The sequence below is a fragment of the Microcaecilia unicolor genome, chromosome 13 (genome assembly GCF_901765095.1).
Source record: "Microcaecilia unicolor chromosome 13, aMicUni1.1, whole genome shotgun sequence".
NCBI classification, from domain to species: domain Eukaryota; kingdom Metazoa; phylum Chordata; class Amphibia; order Gymnophiona; family Siphonopidae; genus Microcaecilia; species Microcaecilia unicolor.
The window spans coordinates 50,572,749-50,591,618 of record NC_044043.1 but is presented as its reverse complement, the minus strand read 5'-3'; the positions used below and the strand labels follow the sequence as shown (position 1 = coordinate 50,591,618).

Sequence of the window (18,870 nt, the reverse complement as noted above, 5' to 3'; positions counted from 1 at the left end):
GCGAACTTGTAAACCTCCAAATTCTTCCTGAAAGACATTTGCTCTCTCCCTCTGAGTGGTCAGTCTATGAAAGGTAGGAATATTGGATATATAAAATACCATTGTTTTAGTGCACCCAAGATGGAGCTCTCTACTTAAGCATTTGTCACTCTTCATGACATCACTTCCTTCTCTCATGAGTCTTTCTATGAAAGGCCATATTAAACATGTTTTAGAAACATAGGAACAGAGAAAACTGTAGGCAGATACAGACCATATGGCCTATCCAGTCTGCCCATGCATGCCATCTACTATCCATATCACTCCCTTACAGATCCTATACACTTGTCCCAAGTTCTCTTGAATTCAGTACTGTTTTCATCTCCACCACTTCCACCAGGAGGCTGTTCCATGAATTCACCATCCTTTCCATTAAGTAGTATTTCCTTAGGTTGCTTCTGAGTCTATCCCCTTTTACCTTCATGCTATGTCCCCTTCATTTCAGAGCTTCCTTTCAACTGAAACTTGCCTCCTGTGCATTTATGCAGCATAGGTATTTAAATGTCTCTATCATATCTCCCCTCTCCTGTCTTTCTTCCAAAGTATATATATTGAGAGCTTTAAGTCTGTCCTCATACGCTTTATGACAAAGACCACTGACTATTTTAGTAGCCGCCCACTGGGCCGACTCCATCCTGTTTATATCTTTTTAAAGGTACAATCTGCAGAATTGTACACAATATTCTAAATGAGGTCTCAGAGTCTTATACAGGGGCATTATCTCCTCCTTTTTCCTACAGGTCATTCCTCTCCCTATGCACCTAAGTATCTTTCTAGCTTTCACCGTCGCCTTTTCTGCCTATCTGGCCACCTTAAGATCATCACATATGATCACACCCAAGTCCTGCTCCTCTTCCATGCACAAAAGTTCTTTATCCCTTAAACTGTACCATTCCCTTCGGTTTTTGCAGCCCAAACGCATGACCCTGCATTTTCTAGCATTAAATCTTAGCTGTCAAATTCCAGACCATTTCTCTACCTTCACTAAGTCCTTCATGTTATCCACACCGTTAGGGGTATCTACCCTACCGCAGATTTTAGCTTCTTTTATAAATTATGGTTGGTTAAGAGATTTTAGAACTGTGATCTAGCCCATGGTGTTAGGCAACATTGATTCCTGCGATGCCACTTTTGTTGGCTTCCTAGCTGGCTATACTCATGTCCTCCAAGTGGCTCAGAAGGCAAGCAGCATGTTTGACTTCTGGCTGAGGCCTATAGTTGTATATTACTCCTATTCTTAAGTCATCATACTGATTGCCTGTCTAGCAGAAGATTAAATTCAAAATGTGTTCTTGAGTTTAGGTGGGGGCTGGATTATCTTATCTTGCACAGGTCCATATGAAACAAACTCCTCTTCAAACATTGCATTTTGATGGATGCTAATTTGCTTGAGGTACACTATCTAGCTGCAGCCTTTTTAGTTGCTGACTCATTGGTGCCTTTCCTCATCTTTTCCCCCCGCAGAAACTGCAGCAGCAAGATAACGGCTTTGCATCAAGTCATGTCCTCTGCTCTGTCGCCCTAAGCCCAACCATTCATTTGAACTTGTGGGCTTTCAAATGAAAGGACACCAGAGAAGAAGAGTGTTGTCCAATGCACAGCTATTCACCTCATCTTGCCACTGCAATTAGGGCAGGAAAGAAAGCAACAGATTTAGGTAGGTAGTGGGAAACCTGAAGCAAGTAGTGAATACCTGTGCTCGAGGGTAGGGTCTGTGAAGAGAGTTTCAGAATGCAAGGGGTTGGGGCAGCTGGAAGAAAGCAGGGGCAGATGTATTCCAGTAGAGGTTGCTAGAGCAAGGGGCAGGGGGAAAAGGTTGGTTACTGAAGCAAGCATGTACTGAGGACTGGGGTTGCTGTGAGAGTGTGGGGAGGGTCTTGAGCAAGCTCATATGACTGTGCATGGGGATAGGACAGTGGTCCCCAAATTTGGTCCTGGAACCCCCCCCCCCCCCCCCCCCCCCCCCCGGCCAGTTAGATTTTCAGGATATCCACAATGAATATTAATGAGAGATCTGCATACACTGCCTTCACTGCATGCAAATCTCTCATGAATATTAACTGTGGATACGTTGAAAACCTGACTGGCTATGGGACCTCCAGGACCAGGTTCAGGTACCACTGGGGTTAAGGGGTCACTTGGGCAAACTGGGATGGGGGTCACTGGAGCTAGCTGGAAGATGGTGTGCTAAGGGGATGGGGATCTCTGAAGCAAGCTAGATATGTGGTGTAGAGAGGTCTAAGATGGAGAGTTGGGGACGGGGTATATGCCTGGTGGTTGAGGAGACAGGTGTGGGTATGTCATGGGTGGAGGGGGAACCTTGGGGATACACAGGATTAGGGTACTTGCTGGGAATTAGAGAAAGAACTGAGTGAGAAGGCTGAGGGATGGGGAAAGGAAACCAGCTTCATCGAAACAGAGTTGATATAGAGATGTCAGCCCTTATGATGGGGGAATTCTGTACAAAACAAAAATCACAAATAAAATGTGTAAAATATTCAAACCTTTTGCACTTAATTTTGAAATGTATGCAGTATTACCCCAGGAGTACAAAAGTGCATGGAATGGTTTAGCAACACTTTAATGAGCTTTAAATGGCATAATTAGCAGTACACTCTATACGTTCAAAAGTGAAAACTATTCCAATCTAGCTGCAAAATATACTACAGTACACTTATTAATCACAACTATGTATCACTGCAAATTTATTCAATATTTCCCACATATAAAATCACATCTGACAATATTGAATAAATAATTTTGCAATGATACATAGTTGTGATTAATAAGTGTAAATTAATTAGCACACACATTACTTTAAACACAGATAGGCGTGGCCTTCTTTGCTGGTGAAAATACATTTATTTTATCAATCACAAATGCACCCAGCCCAGATTTTGAACTTTATCAAATTTCTACATATTAATCCTCTCTGCAATATTTTAATCTGATTTCAAGAAAGGTTTATCCACAGCCAACATAACTGTGCAAAGATGCAGACTTTCTTTAAACAGATGTATGGCCTCACTTTTCAGTGAGAGAACAATACAATTTGCTACCCAGCCTGAGTACAGCAACATTCAAACCCACTATGCAGAAATCCATGCTAAGACTCTGTTCTCTTCCACATACTTGTCTTTTTCATTTTCTTCGTGCTTGGTGAGGCTGCAAAGCTGAAGTGTGTCTAGCTGCTGTGTGACCTCCTCAGCCCAGCGACAGTTTACCAGTTCTCGCAGCTGGAGTGGAGCTCTGTAAACAGCAAGTGTTCATTCTGAGTTGGAAATATAAACACTTAAGAAACATTACATTCCTTCAGTGCATACATGCAATGACTGAAAACCTATCAGCCAGCTTGTACCCAGCTACCACTGTTCATAGCCATCATATTATTGCAATTAATATTGTAAACCGCTTTAGGACAAATTTACGTTAAGCGGTATGTCAAATCAAATCAATCTTATTGGCAAAGAGATTTCAGTTGCACTGGCTTTAAAAATTGAGTTATCAGCAGTTAATCAATCAACACTAATGTAGCACTTCTAAATTCTTGATTGGGGACTATCATACAAACAAGGAACACCCTTCTACAAGGCAACACAACAGTAGGATTAATATAATATAAAACAACTAGTAAAAAAGGCCCGTTTCTGACACAAATGAAATGGGCGCTAGCAAGGTTTTCCTCGGAGTGTGTATGTTTGGGAGAGTGTATGTGAGAGTGACTGTGTGAGAGACAGAGTGAAAGTGTGAGTGTGTGTGAGAGAGAGAGTGAGTCTGGGTGTGAGTGTGTTTGTTAGAGAGTGTGTGTGTGAGAATGAGTGTGTGTGCAAGTGTGTTTGTGAGACACAGTGTGAGAGAGAGTGTGTGTGTGTGTGTGTGTGTGCAAGAGAGAGAGTGTGTGTGAGACACAGATTCTCTGTGAGAGTGAGTGTATGAGACCAAGCGAGTGTGGCACATAGAGTGAATGTGATACAGTGTGAGACAGAGTGTGTGAGAGTGTGAGTCAGAAAGACATTGTGTATGAGAGAGAGAGTGTGAGCCCTGCCCTCCCAATCCATGCCCATCTGTCCCCTGCCCCCTCCATTCATCCTTTTCCAGCAATTCCCCTTTCTCCCTGAGCCCTGCCCTCCCAATCCATGCCCATCCATGCTCCTCTGTCACCTGCCCCCTCCATTCATCCTTTTCCAGCAATTCCCCTCTCTCCCTTCCATGACCCCCCCTCGCATCCATGCTCCTCTCTCTCCCATGTCCCAGCCTGGCACGCCCTCTTCTCCCCCCCCCTTCGCATCCATGCCCCCCCCCTTCGCATCCATGCTGTCGTTTCTCCCCTGCCCTTCCGCTCCCATTGTTCAACTTTACTGCCCACCCTCTTCTCTCCCCCCAACATCCCTTTTTTTTTTCTTTTTAAATTTACCTCCGTGGCGGTTCCGGCAGCGCAGCGTCAGGGAAGGAGGCGGCACTCCCGATGTCTAGCCTTCCCTTCGCTGTGTTCCGCCTTCTTTTGACGTCATCCTTGACGTCAGAAGAAGGCGGAACACAGCGAAGGGAAGGCTAGAGACGTCGGGAGCGCCGCCTCCTTCCCTGACGCTGCGCTGCCGGAACCGCCACCACGGAGGTAAATCTAATATAATAAAACGCACCGTGCATGGGTGCGATCCGTTTGTTTGGTTTTTTTTCCGCCCTCGACGTCATGACGTTTGACGCGAGGGCGGGGCAGAGACGGCTGGCTGGCTTCACACCATGAATCCACGAACCCTACAGCCAGGGAGTGTTTGAGTGACTTCAGAACGTTGTCTTCAGAACGTTCACGGTGCGTTTTATTATATTAGATATGATGTTCTGTAATCATCTAAATTGTGAATATCAACTGACTACAATAGTATAGAAAGCAATCTTACCTACAATGGGGACACTGAGCTCTCTGCTCCGTCAGCCAACGCTGAAGAGAAAAAGTTAACATATACTTAGTGAAAATGTTTATGTTTATTTTTCAGTACTTTCTATTTTGCTCTTCAAAAGATTGTCAGCAGTTAACACCATACCAAAATTTAGAAAATTAAATAATCATCTCAAATGATGTAAGGAAGGAAGATGCCTGGTATAAAAACAACTCAGTGAGTTCCTGGAGAGGTCACTGAGAGGAGCAGCAAATTGTAGGAAGCCGAGAGGGCTATGATCCCTCAAGCTCCAAGGAAGAAATGAAGTTCTTTTCCACTTGGAGACAGGGTGTTTCTCCAGCTGTCTAGTGAATCAAGGGAAGTTTCTGTAGAGCAGTGGTTCTCAATCTTTCTTCCATTGTGACACACTTGAAAGATGATGTTCACATCCTTGACACACTGCAGGTCATGAATGATATAAAAGGGATTTTTTTTGTTCCGCCATTATTGCTGAAAATGATAGAATGAAAGGTGGTGACTAGTGGGTGGGGAAGAGCACGCTTGCAACATTTCCAGTTGGGGCCGGTGGCAGCAGTGAGCATTGTGGGTAATGGTGAAACAGAAAGGACCAGTTATGTGTATTTCGAATACCCGATTCCATGATCTGCACTTCCCAGCCTGCAGACACAAATAGTTAAGGGCAGTAAGAGCTTACTGTCTACCCCATTTTTGGTGACACACCTCTCAGCTCTCGGTGACACACAAAAGTGTGTCCCAACACCTGGTTGAGAACCACTGCTCTAGAGCAATGCCTCAGAGGGTAACTATTCCAAGGACATGGGAGTAAGAGCAGTGTCCTTGTTGCATTTGCACTAACAAGCTACTGAATAGGGGAGAAGAGGACTTATTGTACTTCCAATGGGAACAGAAGGAAGCCCATTTCTTTTTATGAATAGTGATTTGTCATTGGATTTTAGGCATTTCCCTAGGTTGGATGTGGATAATTCCTGAAGACCATTGACAGTGAACGTGTTGCAGTGCTTTCCTATAACATTCTAAGTCTTTCTTCTGATATGAAATAGATTTATTTTCCATTTTTATCAGTGAACTTACTCTTGAAACAAACACCTGGAATCTGGATTTGAATGGATCACAAAAATGACTGATCCCCTAGACCTGGTAAAGACCAAATCTGGGGCAAATTTAACACATTTTCTAAAGCTTTGGTAGGCTTGACAAATTCCCCTGCACACTTATGCATTATATTTCCAGTATCCATGATATATTGTAAGCCACATTGAGCCTGCAAAGAGGTGGGAAAACGTGGGATACAAATGCAATAAAATAAATAAATAATTTATAGGAGCAAGAAGCAGGGTTGAAATGAACTCTGAAGATGTATCATTTTTTTTCTCCTTGAACAGATTCTTAGCTTCAAGACTTTTTTTTGGTCTGACAGTTTTCATCTAATTCTTTTGGACTACTAGCTCAATTACAACCAGATGTTGCTGGGCAATATATCAGCCTTTGTTTGAAGCTATCTGTGAATTTTGCCACTGTTTTATATCACCTTCCAACCTACTTTTGCCCCTTCATTGAAGCATCAGTGCTCAGAGGCACCATACACCAGCGCTTCTGCCAAAATCTTGCAATTATGTTCTATGAACCCAGCTACCATGTACCACTGTTGTGCAATGACCAAGTCTCACTGCACCTCAGGGGCTGTGAACACTGTATCAACAGTATCATATGCCCCACCTAATGCAAGGATCAGACCTAATCATACCCACATTTCTCAGTCACTGCACTACTAACCTGACCCTAACACTTTTACTAAAGTAATATAAATTTAAAATTATAAATACTGCCATTAAATTCTTTCAGCAGTTCCAATCTAAGGGTCACAATATCCAAATCTAGAACTAACCAAAGCACATCTGGTTTTTTTTTTCAGGCAGTTCTAACAGAGCAGTGGTTCTCAATCTTTCTTCTCTTATGACATACCTGACAGATGATGTTCATGCATATGACACACTGAGCACAACGTCACAGCTGACCAAAAAGAAATACCTAAATATTTCATTGTTGTTAAAATGATGCAAGGGAAATATAAAATATTCTAAAACAGAATTTATTTTATATGTTTTCTTTTTTTACAAACTGTTTAAAAGTTCTCAAATTTTATTTTTTTTAATCAAAAAATGTTAATCTTCACTTGCTTTATCAATGAGAAAAATGGTACTGTGTTGCATAAAGTTTTTCAATATGGGATTGAATGTAGGCAAATTCACACTAAACATTTAGACACTCTAGCCTATATAGAGCAGAGAGATAAGATACTTCCCCTTACAGCTTGTCATACAAAAAGACGGAGATATAGGGTAGATATTCAAAGAAATCTAAACAACCAGGAGGAGAGGCTCCTGACCGTTTAAAATCACTTGAATGCCCCTCCGAAGGGACACCACCTTGTAAGTGGTGGAGGGGCTTCCGTGTTTCAATGACTCAGAGGGCTATGCTGTAGGGTTACCCATATCAGACAGGCCTCTGAGGAAAAACCACACAAAGAGTGTCCCAACCTGGAGGATCCAAGATGGCGTTGAGGGAGGACGTATGCTAGTTGAGTTCCCTTTTTACACCAGATTGCCTGAAGAAGAAGGCGCGCTCCCCAGAGAATGGGGAAGAGAAAAGGCAAAGCCATGGTGTTGTCCTCCTCGAACATGGCTGGGGTTCCCACCACTTCTCAGTTTATTTTGGAGAGATTCGGGGTCATAACGTTGGGGATATCGGTTCCTGCTTCGGGGAACAGCAAGGCTTTATTGCCGAATCTCAGTGGAGAGGGAGTGACTTTCAGTCCCCCTGTTGGCACGACCCCTCCAAGACCCGGAGGTCAATAATGGAAACACCCGAAGTGGGTTAGGATTTTCACGTGGCCCGAGGATAATAACTTGGATAATAAACCATCTGGGGGATTGGAGAGTGAGCTCTTCCCCCCCCGAAGGTATCTGGAGCGGTTTCTGTGAAGAAATTGGACTTGGTGAAGCCAATAATGTCATAATGGACGTACTATAGGAACTGCAGCAGAATGGGAATAACTCTCTTCTTCAGATGTTTAAAAGTTTTCACTATGTGAGTTAAAAAATTTATATTAATACCTATCTAACAAAGTGGAAGTCCAAGATATAAAAATAGAGACTGATTATGGAAATGGCTTCTCTATGAAAATCAGACAATTTGGTAATGAAGAATAGTGATCTCTCTTGTAAAAATTGGAATTTCTGGAGAACCAATTAAGGGAAAAAAAACTTGAGAATGATAAATTTACCTATAATATCCTATATATCAGCTACTGAATTCTTGAAGAAATATTTCTCTGATACTTTGCTAATACCTTCTGATAGCCACCTATTGGTGACTAAAATTATATTTCCTTTATAAATCTTCTTTATCAGAGAAAAGAGATGTAAGTTTAACCGACATTTTGGAAAATTCAAAAGTTATAGATAGAGTTATATTATTAGTGACTTTCGTCTTTGATTTAGATAGGAACAATGCTTTGAAATTGTATTTCCGATACATGGTTGATAGTTTTTTGGGTTCAAAGATGCATATATTTCCTGACACATCAAGGGAATCACAGACTGGGAGGTGTGAAGTCTTGGCTTTTAAGCCAGGAATCATTGCCCTAGGTGGGACCTTCCTAGCGCGATTCCCTTGTAAGTGTTTTATTTCCTTATTACTTATTTGTTTGAACCTAAGAAATTATAAGAGTTTGTGGAAACAGATGAAGAATGCTCTGCAGCAACTTCCTTCAGTTACCACTGTACCAGCTGCAATAACCGATTAACCTTCCTCCCTCAGAAAATGTGAAGTGTAAGATTAACCATTTTGAGTTTTTCTTATTTTCTTTAAGATTGTTTTCCTTATCTTGGATCTTCCAATTGTGGACAATTATGTAAATTTGGGTGGACCAGAAACCTAGCCGGGTAGTGGTGATACTTAGTCCACTAACCAGCTAGCCTTTTTACTGTCCTAACGTTATGCGATGAGGTTAACCAGGCACCAATTGGAATATCGGCAAACGCCTAGTTAACCTCCGGGTGGCAGCCAATAAGGTCCGGTAGACCACTTTCCACCCCCTGGAACTAGAGATACCTCCTTCCTCAATAAAATCTAAGGTGGTACCAGGACCCAGACCCCATTCCCCCCATCCTTGTAGCCCCCCCCCCCACCAGAACTACTTTTGTGGATCCATGAGAAATAGGCGAGAGCAATGCCCACTCACTCACTTCTGCACAGTGCGGCCTGCTCATTAAAATTGATGCTGTGATCTCTAATGAGGTGGGTGGGAGGGAAATCGGGAGCGACCAGAAATTTTTTTATGCAGGTTCTGGCCAATATTCAGCCAGGACCCACAATAAATGTCTAATATGGGGGGGGGGGGGGGTGTTTGTTTATTTGTTCATTTGTTGTTGTTTTTTTTTTTTTTTTTAAATTATGGTACAATTCTACCTTTACAGGATATGCATTTGTCAGTAAGGGGCATTCCAAAAGCCAAACTGAAGGATCTGCTTGTGGATTCAGCAGGGACAGTAATGGACATGTTTTTCACTGTCTGCTCAAAGACTGTCATCATTCAATGTAAGGGGATGATATGGCAAACGAAAGTGCCCCTAAACTGTGGATGCTTTTTTCTTCTTTGCATGGTCATCAGCATAGCTTGTGTCAACACCAGTGGAAGTACCTGGTGGTAGACAAGAGTCGAGTGATCAGAGCTCTCTTTACCAGCACTGGTAGAAGCACTGGAAGGGGAGGGGGAAAGGGTCAGCGATCGAGCTGCTCTGATACATAAGTAGGGCTTCCATGGTGCTTTTGCGATGTTGTGGGAATGTGCCTGTGCTTCTCCTTTATCTATTTCTTCAAACTGATTTCTAACTGCCTTTTGCTTAACACCCCTGCTGTTTGCCGTTGTGGTATACAGTGGTGGAAATAAGTATTTGATCCCTTGCTGATTTTGTAAGTTTGCCCACTGACAAAGACATGAGCAGCCCATAATTGAAGGGTAGGTTATTGGTAACAGTGAGAGATAGCACATCACAAATTAAATCCGGAAAATCACATTGTGGAAAGTATATGAATTTATTTGCATTCTGCAGAGGGAAATAAGTATTTGATCCCCCACCAACCAGTAAGAGATCTGGCCCCTACAGACCAGGTAGATGCTCCAAATCAACTCGTTACCTGCATGACAGACAGCTGTCGGCAATGGTCACCTGTATGAAAGACACCTGTCCACAAACTCAGTGAATCAGTCAGACTCTAACCTCTACAAAATGGCCAAGAGCAAGGAGCTGTCTAAGGATGTCAGGGACAAGATCATACACCTGCACAAGGCTGGAATGGGCTACAAAACCATCAGTAAGACGCTGGGCGAGAAGAAGACAACTGTTGGTGCCATAGTAAGAAAATGGAAGAAGTACAAAATGACTGTCAATCGATAAAGATCTGGGGCTCCACGCAAAATCTCACCTCGTGGGGTATCCTTGATCATGAGGAAGGTTAGAAATCAGCCTACAACTACAAGGGGGGAACTTGTCAATGATCTCAAGGCAGCTGGGACCACTGTCACCACGAAAACCATTGGTAACACATTACGACATAACGGATTGCAATCCTGCAGTGCCCGCAAGGTCCCCCTGCTCCGGAAGGCACATGTGACGTCCCGTCTGAAGTTTGCCAGTGAACACCTGGATGATGCCGAGAGTGATTGGGAGAAGGTGCTGTGGTCAGATGAGACAAAAATTGAGCTCTTTGGCATGAACTCAACTCGCCGTGTTTGGAGGAAGAGAAATGCTGCCTATGACCCAAAGAACACCGTCCCCACTGTCAAGCATGGAGGTGGAAATGTTATGTTTTGGGGGTGTTTCTCTGCTAAGGGCACAGGACTACTTCACCGCATCAATGGGAGAATGGATGGGGCCATGTACCGTACAATTCTGAGTGACAACCTCCTTCCCTCCGCCAGGGCCTTAAAAATGGATCGTGGCTGGGTCTTCCAGCACGACAATGACCCAAAACATACAGCCAAGGCAACAAAGGAGTGGCTCAGGAAGAAGCACATTAGGGTCATGGAGTGGCCTAGCCAGTCACCAGACCTTAATCCCATTGAAAACTTATGGAGGGAGCTGAAGCTGCGAGTTGCCAAGCGACAGCCCAGAACTCTTAATGATTTAGAGATGATCTGCAAAGAGGAGTGGACCAAAATTCCTCCTGACATGTGTGCAAACCTCATCATCAACTACAGAAGACGTCTGACCGCTGTGCTTGCCAACAAGGGTTTTGCCACCAAGTATTAGGTCTTGTTTGCCAGAGGGATTAAATACTTATTTCCCTCTGCAGAATGCAAATAAATTCATATACTTTCCACAATGTGATTTTCCGGATTTAATTTGTGATGTGCTATCTCTCACTGTTACCAATAACCTACCCTTCAATTATGGGCTGCTCATGTCTTTGTCAGTGGGCAAACTTACAAAATCAGCAAGGGATCAAATACTTATTTCCACCACTGTATATAGTGTCTTGGAGCATGAAGGCTGTTGGATGTTTCTGCACAGGTTTTTCAGCCCATGTCTGGCATGCATGGGGAAGGTGCTATGGACATCTGAGCACCTTTATGATGTATTTTCCAGAAATATCACACAGGGTATGCTTCCTGCTCTTTCTAGCCCTAGGGCTTAGCATAAAGGAATCCTATGCAGAAGGAATAGATCCTCAGGTGCTTAGTCAAGATCAGGAGGCGGGGCTGGTGGTTGGGAGGCGGGGATAGTGCTGGGCAGACTTATACGGTCTGTGCCAGAGCCGGTGGTGGGAGGCGGGACTGGTGGTTGGGAGGCAGGGATAGTGCTGGGCAGACTTATACGGTCTGTGCCAGAGCCGGGGCAGACTTATACGGTCTGTGCCAGAGCTGGTGGTTGGGAGGCGGGGCTGGTGGTTGAGAGGCGGGGATAGTGCTGGGCAGACTTATACGGTCTGTGCCCTGAAGAGCACAGGTACAAATCAAAATAGGGTATACACAAAAAGTAGCACATATGAGTTGTCTTGTTGGGCAGACTGGATGGACCGTGCAGGTCTTTTTCTGCCGTCATCTACTATGTTACTATAGGGCTTACTTTGGGAACATTTCTGAATATTGGAAACATCACATACAAGAGTTGAGGAAGCTGTACCTCGGGAGGAAGTGACATCAGCGCTACTGAATGGCTGCCTAAAGAAAGAGCTCTGATACAGCCAGAGTAAAAAGCAGTTCTTACCACCCCGAAAACGCGGCGAAAAACCTCACCAGGCAGAATACTGAGCTCCAGAAGTAATGGCAGCACGGAAAAAACTCGCCAAATTTAAATATTCAGCGGAGAACCCCGGAACGGGGAAAAGCGCGGGCACGAGAGTAGCGTCGCGAAGTTTCAAAATGGCGGACGGAGTTTCCGAATCAGACCCAGAACACGAAGAATTGATGGAGGGAAATCCGGAGATGAGTAAACTAGATGTTTCCCGCTGGTTTCAAGAGCTCAAAGCAGAAATGGTAAATACCAGGAAAGGAATACAAGCGGCAATAGGAGAGCTGCGAGAGGAATTGAGAGACATGGGGAAACAAGTTGCAGAAACTGAGGAGAGAGTGGACGGAATGGAGGAGGAGGTGAGGGAGCTGCAGCAAGCTCTACAAAAAGAACATCAAAACAGAGAAGCATTGGAATTACAACTAGAAGACCTGGAAAACAGGTCAAGGCGATGCAATCTACGTTTCAAAGGCATACCAGAGGATGAGTCACATAAAGACGCGCCAAAAATAATACAAGCAATTTGTGCCTTCATCCTGGACATGGACAGCGAAAGCGAAGAACCACCAAATCCAGCCAAATATAGAATTGATAGAACGCATCGGACTCTAGGGCTCCAGAGAGCTGAGGAGCCTCGTGACATAGTGGCCTGCTTCCATGATTATAACACTAAAGAAGCTATTTGGCGCAAAGCGCGTGTCATGGGAGAGATAAACTGGGAAAACAATAAAATACAAATATTCCAGGACTTGGCTAAAAAAAAACCTTGCAAACACGAAGAGAATTCAAAGACATTACAGCTTATTTACAAAAAGCTGGTTTGTGGTACAGGTGGTTATATCCAAGAGGAATACTGGTAACGGTGGGAGCCAAGGCGAGGCGAATTCAGATGGTGGAAGGAGCCTGGAAAAGCCTGAGAGACATGGGTTGCACAGACATTCCGCAGGATAAGGACAGAGTACAACAGCAACAACAAAGGCAGCAGACCCCGGAAAAACAAGGCTGGAGGAAAATCGGAGGAGAGAAGAAAAATAGGTCCCCGAAAACAGCCTGTCAGGACGCAGAAATGAGAGGAAAGGACTGAAATGTTACCCTGAGGACTGCTTAATTAAACTTTGGTAGTACAATATATAAGGGTTATATGGTTGGTTAACTGACAAATGATGCCTGGTGAGGGTATATGGAGATGTAAATGGGGAGAGGGGGAGGGTAAACCGGATGCAAAATTATAGGGGCGGCTCTCTGGCGCAGACGCACTACCTCCAGGGTAGCACTGGCCAGAAGTGTCCAGGGCCAAAATCAGGAGCCCACTGGGGGGGAGGGGAGCAGGGGGGGGGGGGAGGGGGATAAAGGTAGGGTCTTGGAATGTTAATGGTTTGAATAACCCCGGGAAAAGAAGTATAGTTCTCAAAGAATTAAAAAAGATTGAAGTAGGATGTGATAATGCTACAGGAAACCCATATCCAAAGACGAGATGAACATTTGATCAGTTATAAGACACTGGGGCAGGGTACCAGGTTGGCAAATCCCAAAGGGGGGAAGACGGGAGGGTTGGCGATTTATATTAATGACCACTTAAGATTTGTACAAGAAGACATATACAAAGGAGAGGATGGGAGAAGCTTAGCAATTAGAGGGAGGATTGGGAATCATTTAATCACTTTCATCAATGTTTATGCGCCAAATGAGGGGCAAGGAACATTCTTTACAAAATTGGGCTTAGGCCTTAGCAAATTTGTAAGAGGAAGCTGTACCTCTTTGTATGGCCACTTTTCTTTGGAACTGGGTGCACGTCTTGAAACCCAGTTTCTAGGCATACAAAGACTTGCCAGGTGACAAATTCTGAACCTGTTCATTCTGGTTTATGAAGGATTATTTTTTGTTTTGATTTTATATTTATTACATTTGTACCCCGCGCTTTCCCACATATTGAAGGTTCAATGCGGCTTACATAGTAAATACAATTACAGCGTCTGGAGAATAATTACAATTGTAGCAAACGAGTAGTTGTATGGTTTGATATAAGTGCAAGCAAAGATGGGTAACAAACGGAAGAGAGAGATAGGGAAGGTTAAGGAGTAGTAAGAGAATTGTCTATTATGGAGAGCAAAAAAAATAGACCAATGATGGCGAACCTATGGCACGCAGAGCCCTCTCTGTTGGCATGTGCGCCGGCCATCGCCTTAGCTAGTTCCAACCCTCCGTTGTCCCTCCCACTCACCCGGCACCAGGCCTTCCTCCCTCCCACCCGGCACCAGCCCGCCCGGCCTCCATCCCTCCCTCCGAGCACGAAATTTAAAAGTCTTCCCTTGTCAGAGTTAAGGCGGCGTCAGCAGTAGCAGCGAAAAACGTGCTGCTGGCTCGGCACGCCTCCTTCAGCCTTCCGTCTCTTAAGCTCTGGTCCCGCCCTCATTTCCTGTTAGGGCAGGACCAGAGCTTGAGAGATGGAAGGCTGAAGGAGGCACGCCGAGCCAGCAGCACACTTTTCGCTGCTACTGCTGACGCCGCCTTAACTCCGACAAGGGAAGACTTTTAAATTTCGTGCTCGGAGGGAGGGATGGAGGCCGGGCGGGCTGGTGCTGGGTGGGAGGGAGGAATGCCTGATGCTGGGTGGGTGGGAGGGAGGGAGGAATGCCTGATGCCTGCTGCTGGGTGGGTGGGAGGCCTGGTGCCTGCCTGATGCTGGGTGGGAGGGAGGCCTGGTGCTGGGTGGGTGGCCTGATGCTGGGTGGGGATGCTGGGTGGGTGGGAGGGAGGCAGGGAGGCCTGGTGCTGGGTGGGAGGGAGGCCGGTCTGGTGCTGGGTGGGAGGCCTGGTGCTGGGTGGGTGGGAGGCCTGATGCTGGGTGGCCTGGGTGGGTGGCAGGCCTGGTGGTGGGAGGGAGGGAGGCCTTGTGCTGGGTGAGTGGCCTGGTGCTGGGTGGGTGGCTGGACATGGGTGGATGGAGGGGAGGGCAGGGAGGAGAAAAACTGCACATGGATGGAAGGCAAGAAATTAAGAAGAAAGGAGGAAAGTAAAGAAATAAATGGAAAGGAAGCCTGGAAACGGAGTGAAGAGAACAGGACCAATATGGATAGAAAAACAAAATCACCAGAGAACAAAGGTAGAAAAAATCATTTTATTTTAGTGTTTGGAATATGTCCAATTTACATTTGCTGTCTTATTTTGCACTGGGTATACTGGAACTGTAACAGCTTACAGAAATGACTTATAATGAAAAAAATCATGTTATTTTTTTCTTCTATGCTAGTATAATATTTTCAATGATGTCTGTTTATATGCACCATGGCTGGTGTAAGGGGTGTGGCCATCATAGGGGTGGAGTCATGTGGTGACCCCACCCATAATGAGTTAAATTGCCCTGTTGGCACTTTGCGATAAATAATTAGATTTTGGGTTGCTGTTTGGGCACTCATTCTCAAAGGTTCGCCCATCACTGAAATAGACCAATAGGAAGGAGGAGCTAACTGGTGACTAGTTACTCCCACACATGCTCAGTAAGCTTTAGACTTAACGGAGATCTGAGACAGCAGGTCTGAACACTCATCAAATTATATCACCGTCTGTGCAACTGATTCATCCAGCATGTCCATGGATAAACTTCAAACAAACCAACCAACCCTATTGATCAGTCTTAGGATTTTTACATGCTCAGGATCTCTCTCCAGAATGGAATGTTCTATGTTTCATATCACAGGACCAGAATTATTCCACTGTTACATGAAGATCCTTTGTACCACAATTAGTAAAATAAGTTAATGAGGTCTCACATCAACAACTCAAGCTATTTCAATATTGAAAATCGTGAAGAGCCACCCTAAACTACTTTAGCGATGTATGACTGTAGGTCAGAAACTATTTATTAGAGATGTATCGAATAGCATATTTTACTATTTGGCCAAATACGAATAATGGGCATGGAGCTTTAATATAACAAATAATAAAAGAAGCAACATGAAATCAGGATTTAGCACAGAAGAACTCCAGATTATTTGTATTTAAATCACTATTCAGACAAATACAAATAATGTATTTGGGGCATTATTGAGGGCCAATGGAATCACATATTCGGTTTAGCCATACTACTTATATTATCCTATATAATAATTCTCACCACCAATGTTCTAATGTGGGACTGCCTGTGTCCTTGGCTTCTGGAGTTGCTGAGCTAGGCTCCGTAGCCAGCTGTCAGTGCGCCGCTCCCTGCTACTTCGGAACAAATGGCAGGAAGCAGCGCATCAACAAACTACAAGCGTGGCACCACAGAACCCCCCCCCTTCAGCTCATTATCCAAGCCCCCCACCGGCACATCAAACCCCCCCCCCCCCCCAGCGCATCAAACCCCCTCACCACCCGCAGCTGCCAGTGGTAACGCTGTCCGGCCGCTGCTGCTTCTCCTGTTGAGCAGCAGCGGCCGCTACAAAAAGAAAAGCGATAAATGTTTTTAAACCCAGCCCAAATCATTCGCAAATGCCCAACTCTTAAAACGCAGTCTCTGCAGCCGCTCCTCCTCTCGCCTCCACGTCACTGCCCCTGGAGTAAGACCTCGGAGGAGCGCAGTGACGTGACAGGCGAGAGGAGGAGCAGCTGCAGAGACTGCGTTTTAAGACTCGGGCATTTGCGAATGATTTGGGATGGGTTTAAAAACATTATTGCTTTTTTTCTCTTTGTAGCAGCCGCTGCTGCTCAACAGGCGAAGCAGCAGCGGCTTGACAGCGTTTACACTGGCAGCTGTGGGTGGCGAGGGGGTTTGATGCACTGGGGGGGGGGGGGGGAGAGGGTCACTGGGTATGGGTAGCTGGAGGGGGGGAGGGGAGGGTTGCTGGCGGGGCAGGGGAGAGGGAGGTGGGGAGGGGGACCTGAGACCGGAGAGGTGGGGGTGGGGCCCTGCGAGAGGGGGGGTGGGGGCTCACACTCACTCACCGTCTGTCACATACACTCTCTCTGACACACTCCCTATCACACTCTACTCTCTCTGTCACACACACACAGTCTCACACACACACGCTGTCTCTGTCTGTCTCTCTTTCATTCTCTCTATGAAACGGGCCTTTTTTACTAGTATATATATAAAATAGTCACTGAGCTACTGTCATACAGTCAATCTTTGTTAAAGTAGTTGTAAATATATAATATTTGCATGTAACAAAACAAAAATACACACTTGTGTACTATCCCTATAATATAATAAAAATATTACATACTTGAATGCAAAGTTAAGATAACTTACCCGAATACAACTAAAACAGCAAAGCTTGGAGCAGTGTGGACAGAGGCGTGCATCTCGCAACTTCTCCATGCAAATAAAGCATCTGAACACCTCCGCAATGCTCTAAAAAGATTACAATAAGGTTCAACACAAGAACGTGAAATTTGTTCTTATCTGCTAAACTCATTTCCTTAATTACTATTAGGCTAGTCCAAACATGTGGGTGATGCCACCCTAGCAGAAGACAGAGCCAGAGATCTGCAACTTTCCAGTGACATCATCACAGATATAGGAATGGTACAGCACTAGCCAGTATACTGTTAGTAAAGCTGATGAAAACATAACCATGGAACAATGCACCCACAAGTATATGCCAAGCAATCATTCTAAAATTACCTCCATTATGTAATCAACCGAGATTTTGTTGTTACAACAATTGATAAATCAGTCAATAAATAAATGGTGGACTAAGCAGGGATAAATAAAAGCCAAGCTGGTCAAACACTAAATCAGACTAATAATACAATAATACACAAGACTAAGAAATAGAAAGCTACATTAAAAAGCCAAATTATTATAAGTATGGCATAACAGTAACCCCCCCCCCCACCCCCCCTATTTACAAAGCCGTGCAGCAATGCCGACACAGCCCATTCAAAGTGAATGCCTGTGTCGGCATGACCATACCAGCAGTTGCTAGCGTGACTTTAAAAACAGGAGGGTAAATTATTAGCTAATCAGATGTCTAGTGTAGCTGTGTTCCCAAGAGACACAGTTGCAAAAGAATACAGAGGATTCTCTCTTTCCTGGGACAAAATTTCTCAGTTGAGGTACAGCAAAAGAATATCTGTACAGAACTCCAGGAATCCTACTCAACATATATTCAAGTGATCTGCCTTTAAGATATGTTATTTCACTGTTAATCCCAGTAATAAGTAACTAGATCTCACTGCATAAAATAAAACGTCTTAATGGTAGTCCACACTGATAACCACACATTAATTCACCAGCTCCTTGATATAAACAGGACCTGGTCAGTGGTCTCTCCAGAAATGTCCGCCAGCCAAATGGCATGAAGGAGTAGCTAGATGGGGGCAGGAGTACAGCACAGTTAGCCAGGTGGCATGCCCATTCAAAAGGTCCTGGAGAGAACACTGTAGGTTCACACAACGCCCCTGAGAACCAAACATATAAACGGCAAGTGAGCGACTCACCTGCAAATGCGCAGTACAGACTTCCCTCTCTGTCCCGCCCTCGCGTCAAGACGTCATGATGTCAGAGGGTGGAACAGAGAGGGAAATGGAGTCGGACTGTCGGACGCCGCCACCTGGAAACGAACATCGCGCGAACCAACCTCCACCCTCCCCCCCATCCGTATTGGGCCCCCTGCACTGACAGCGCCTCTCAC

General features: G+C 44.8%; 1 protein-coding gene across 1 annotated transcript in view; it reads right to left on the bottom strand.

Moving 5' to 3' along the window:
• Positions 1-18,870, bottom strand: part of TRIM37 (tripartite motif containing 37) — a 262,079-nt gene that overhangs the window by 236,680 nt on the left and 6,529 nt on the right. Inside the window, exons 3-5 of the mRNA XM_030222400.1 lie at positions 17,484-17,585; positions 4,938-4,978; positions 3,172-3,288 (exon numbers count right to left, since the gene is read on the bottom strand). Coding sequence (XP_030078260.1) covers positions 3,172-3,288; positions 4,938-4,978; positions 17,484-17,585 — 260 coding nt within the window. The remainder of the gene's footprint in view (positions 1-3,171; positions 3,289-4,937; positions 4,979-17,483; positions 17,586-18,870) is intronic.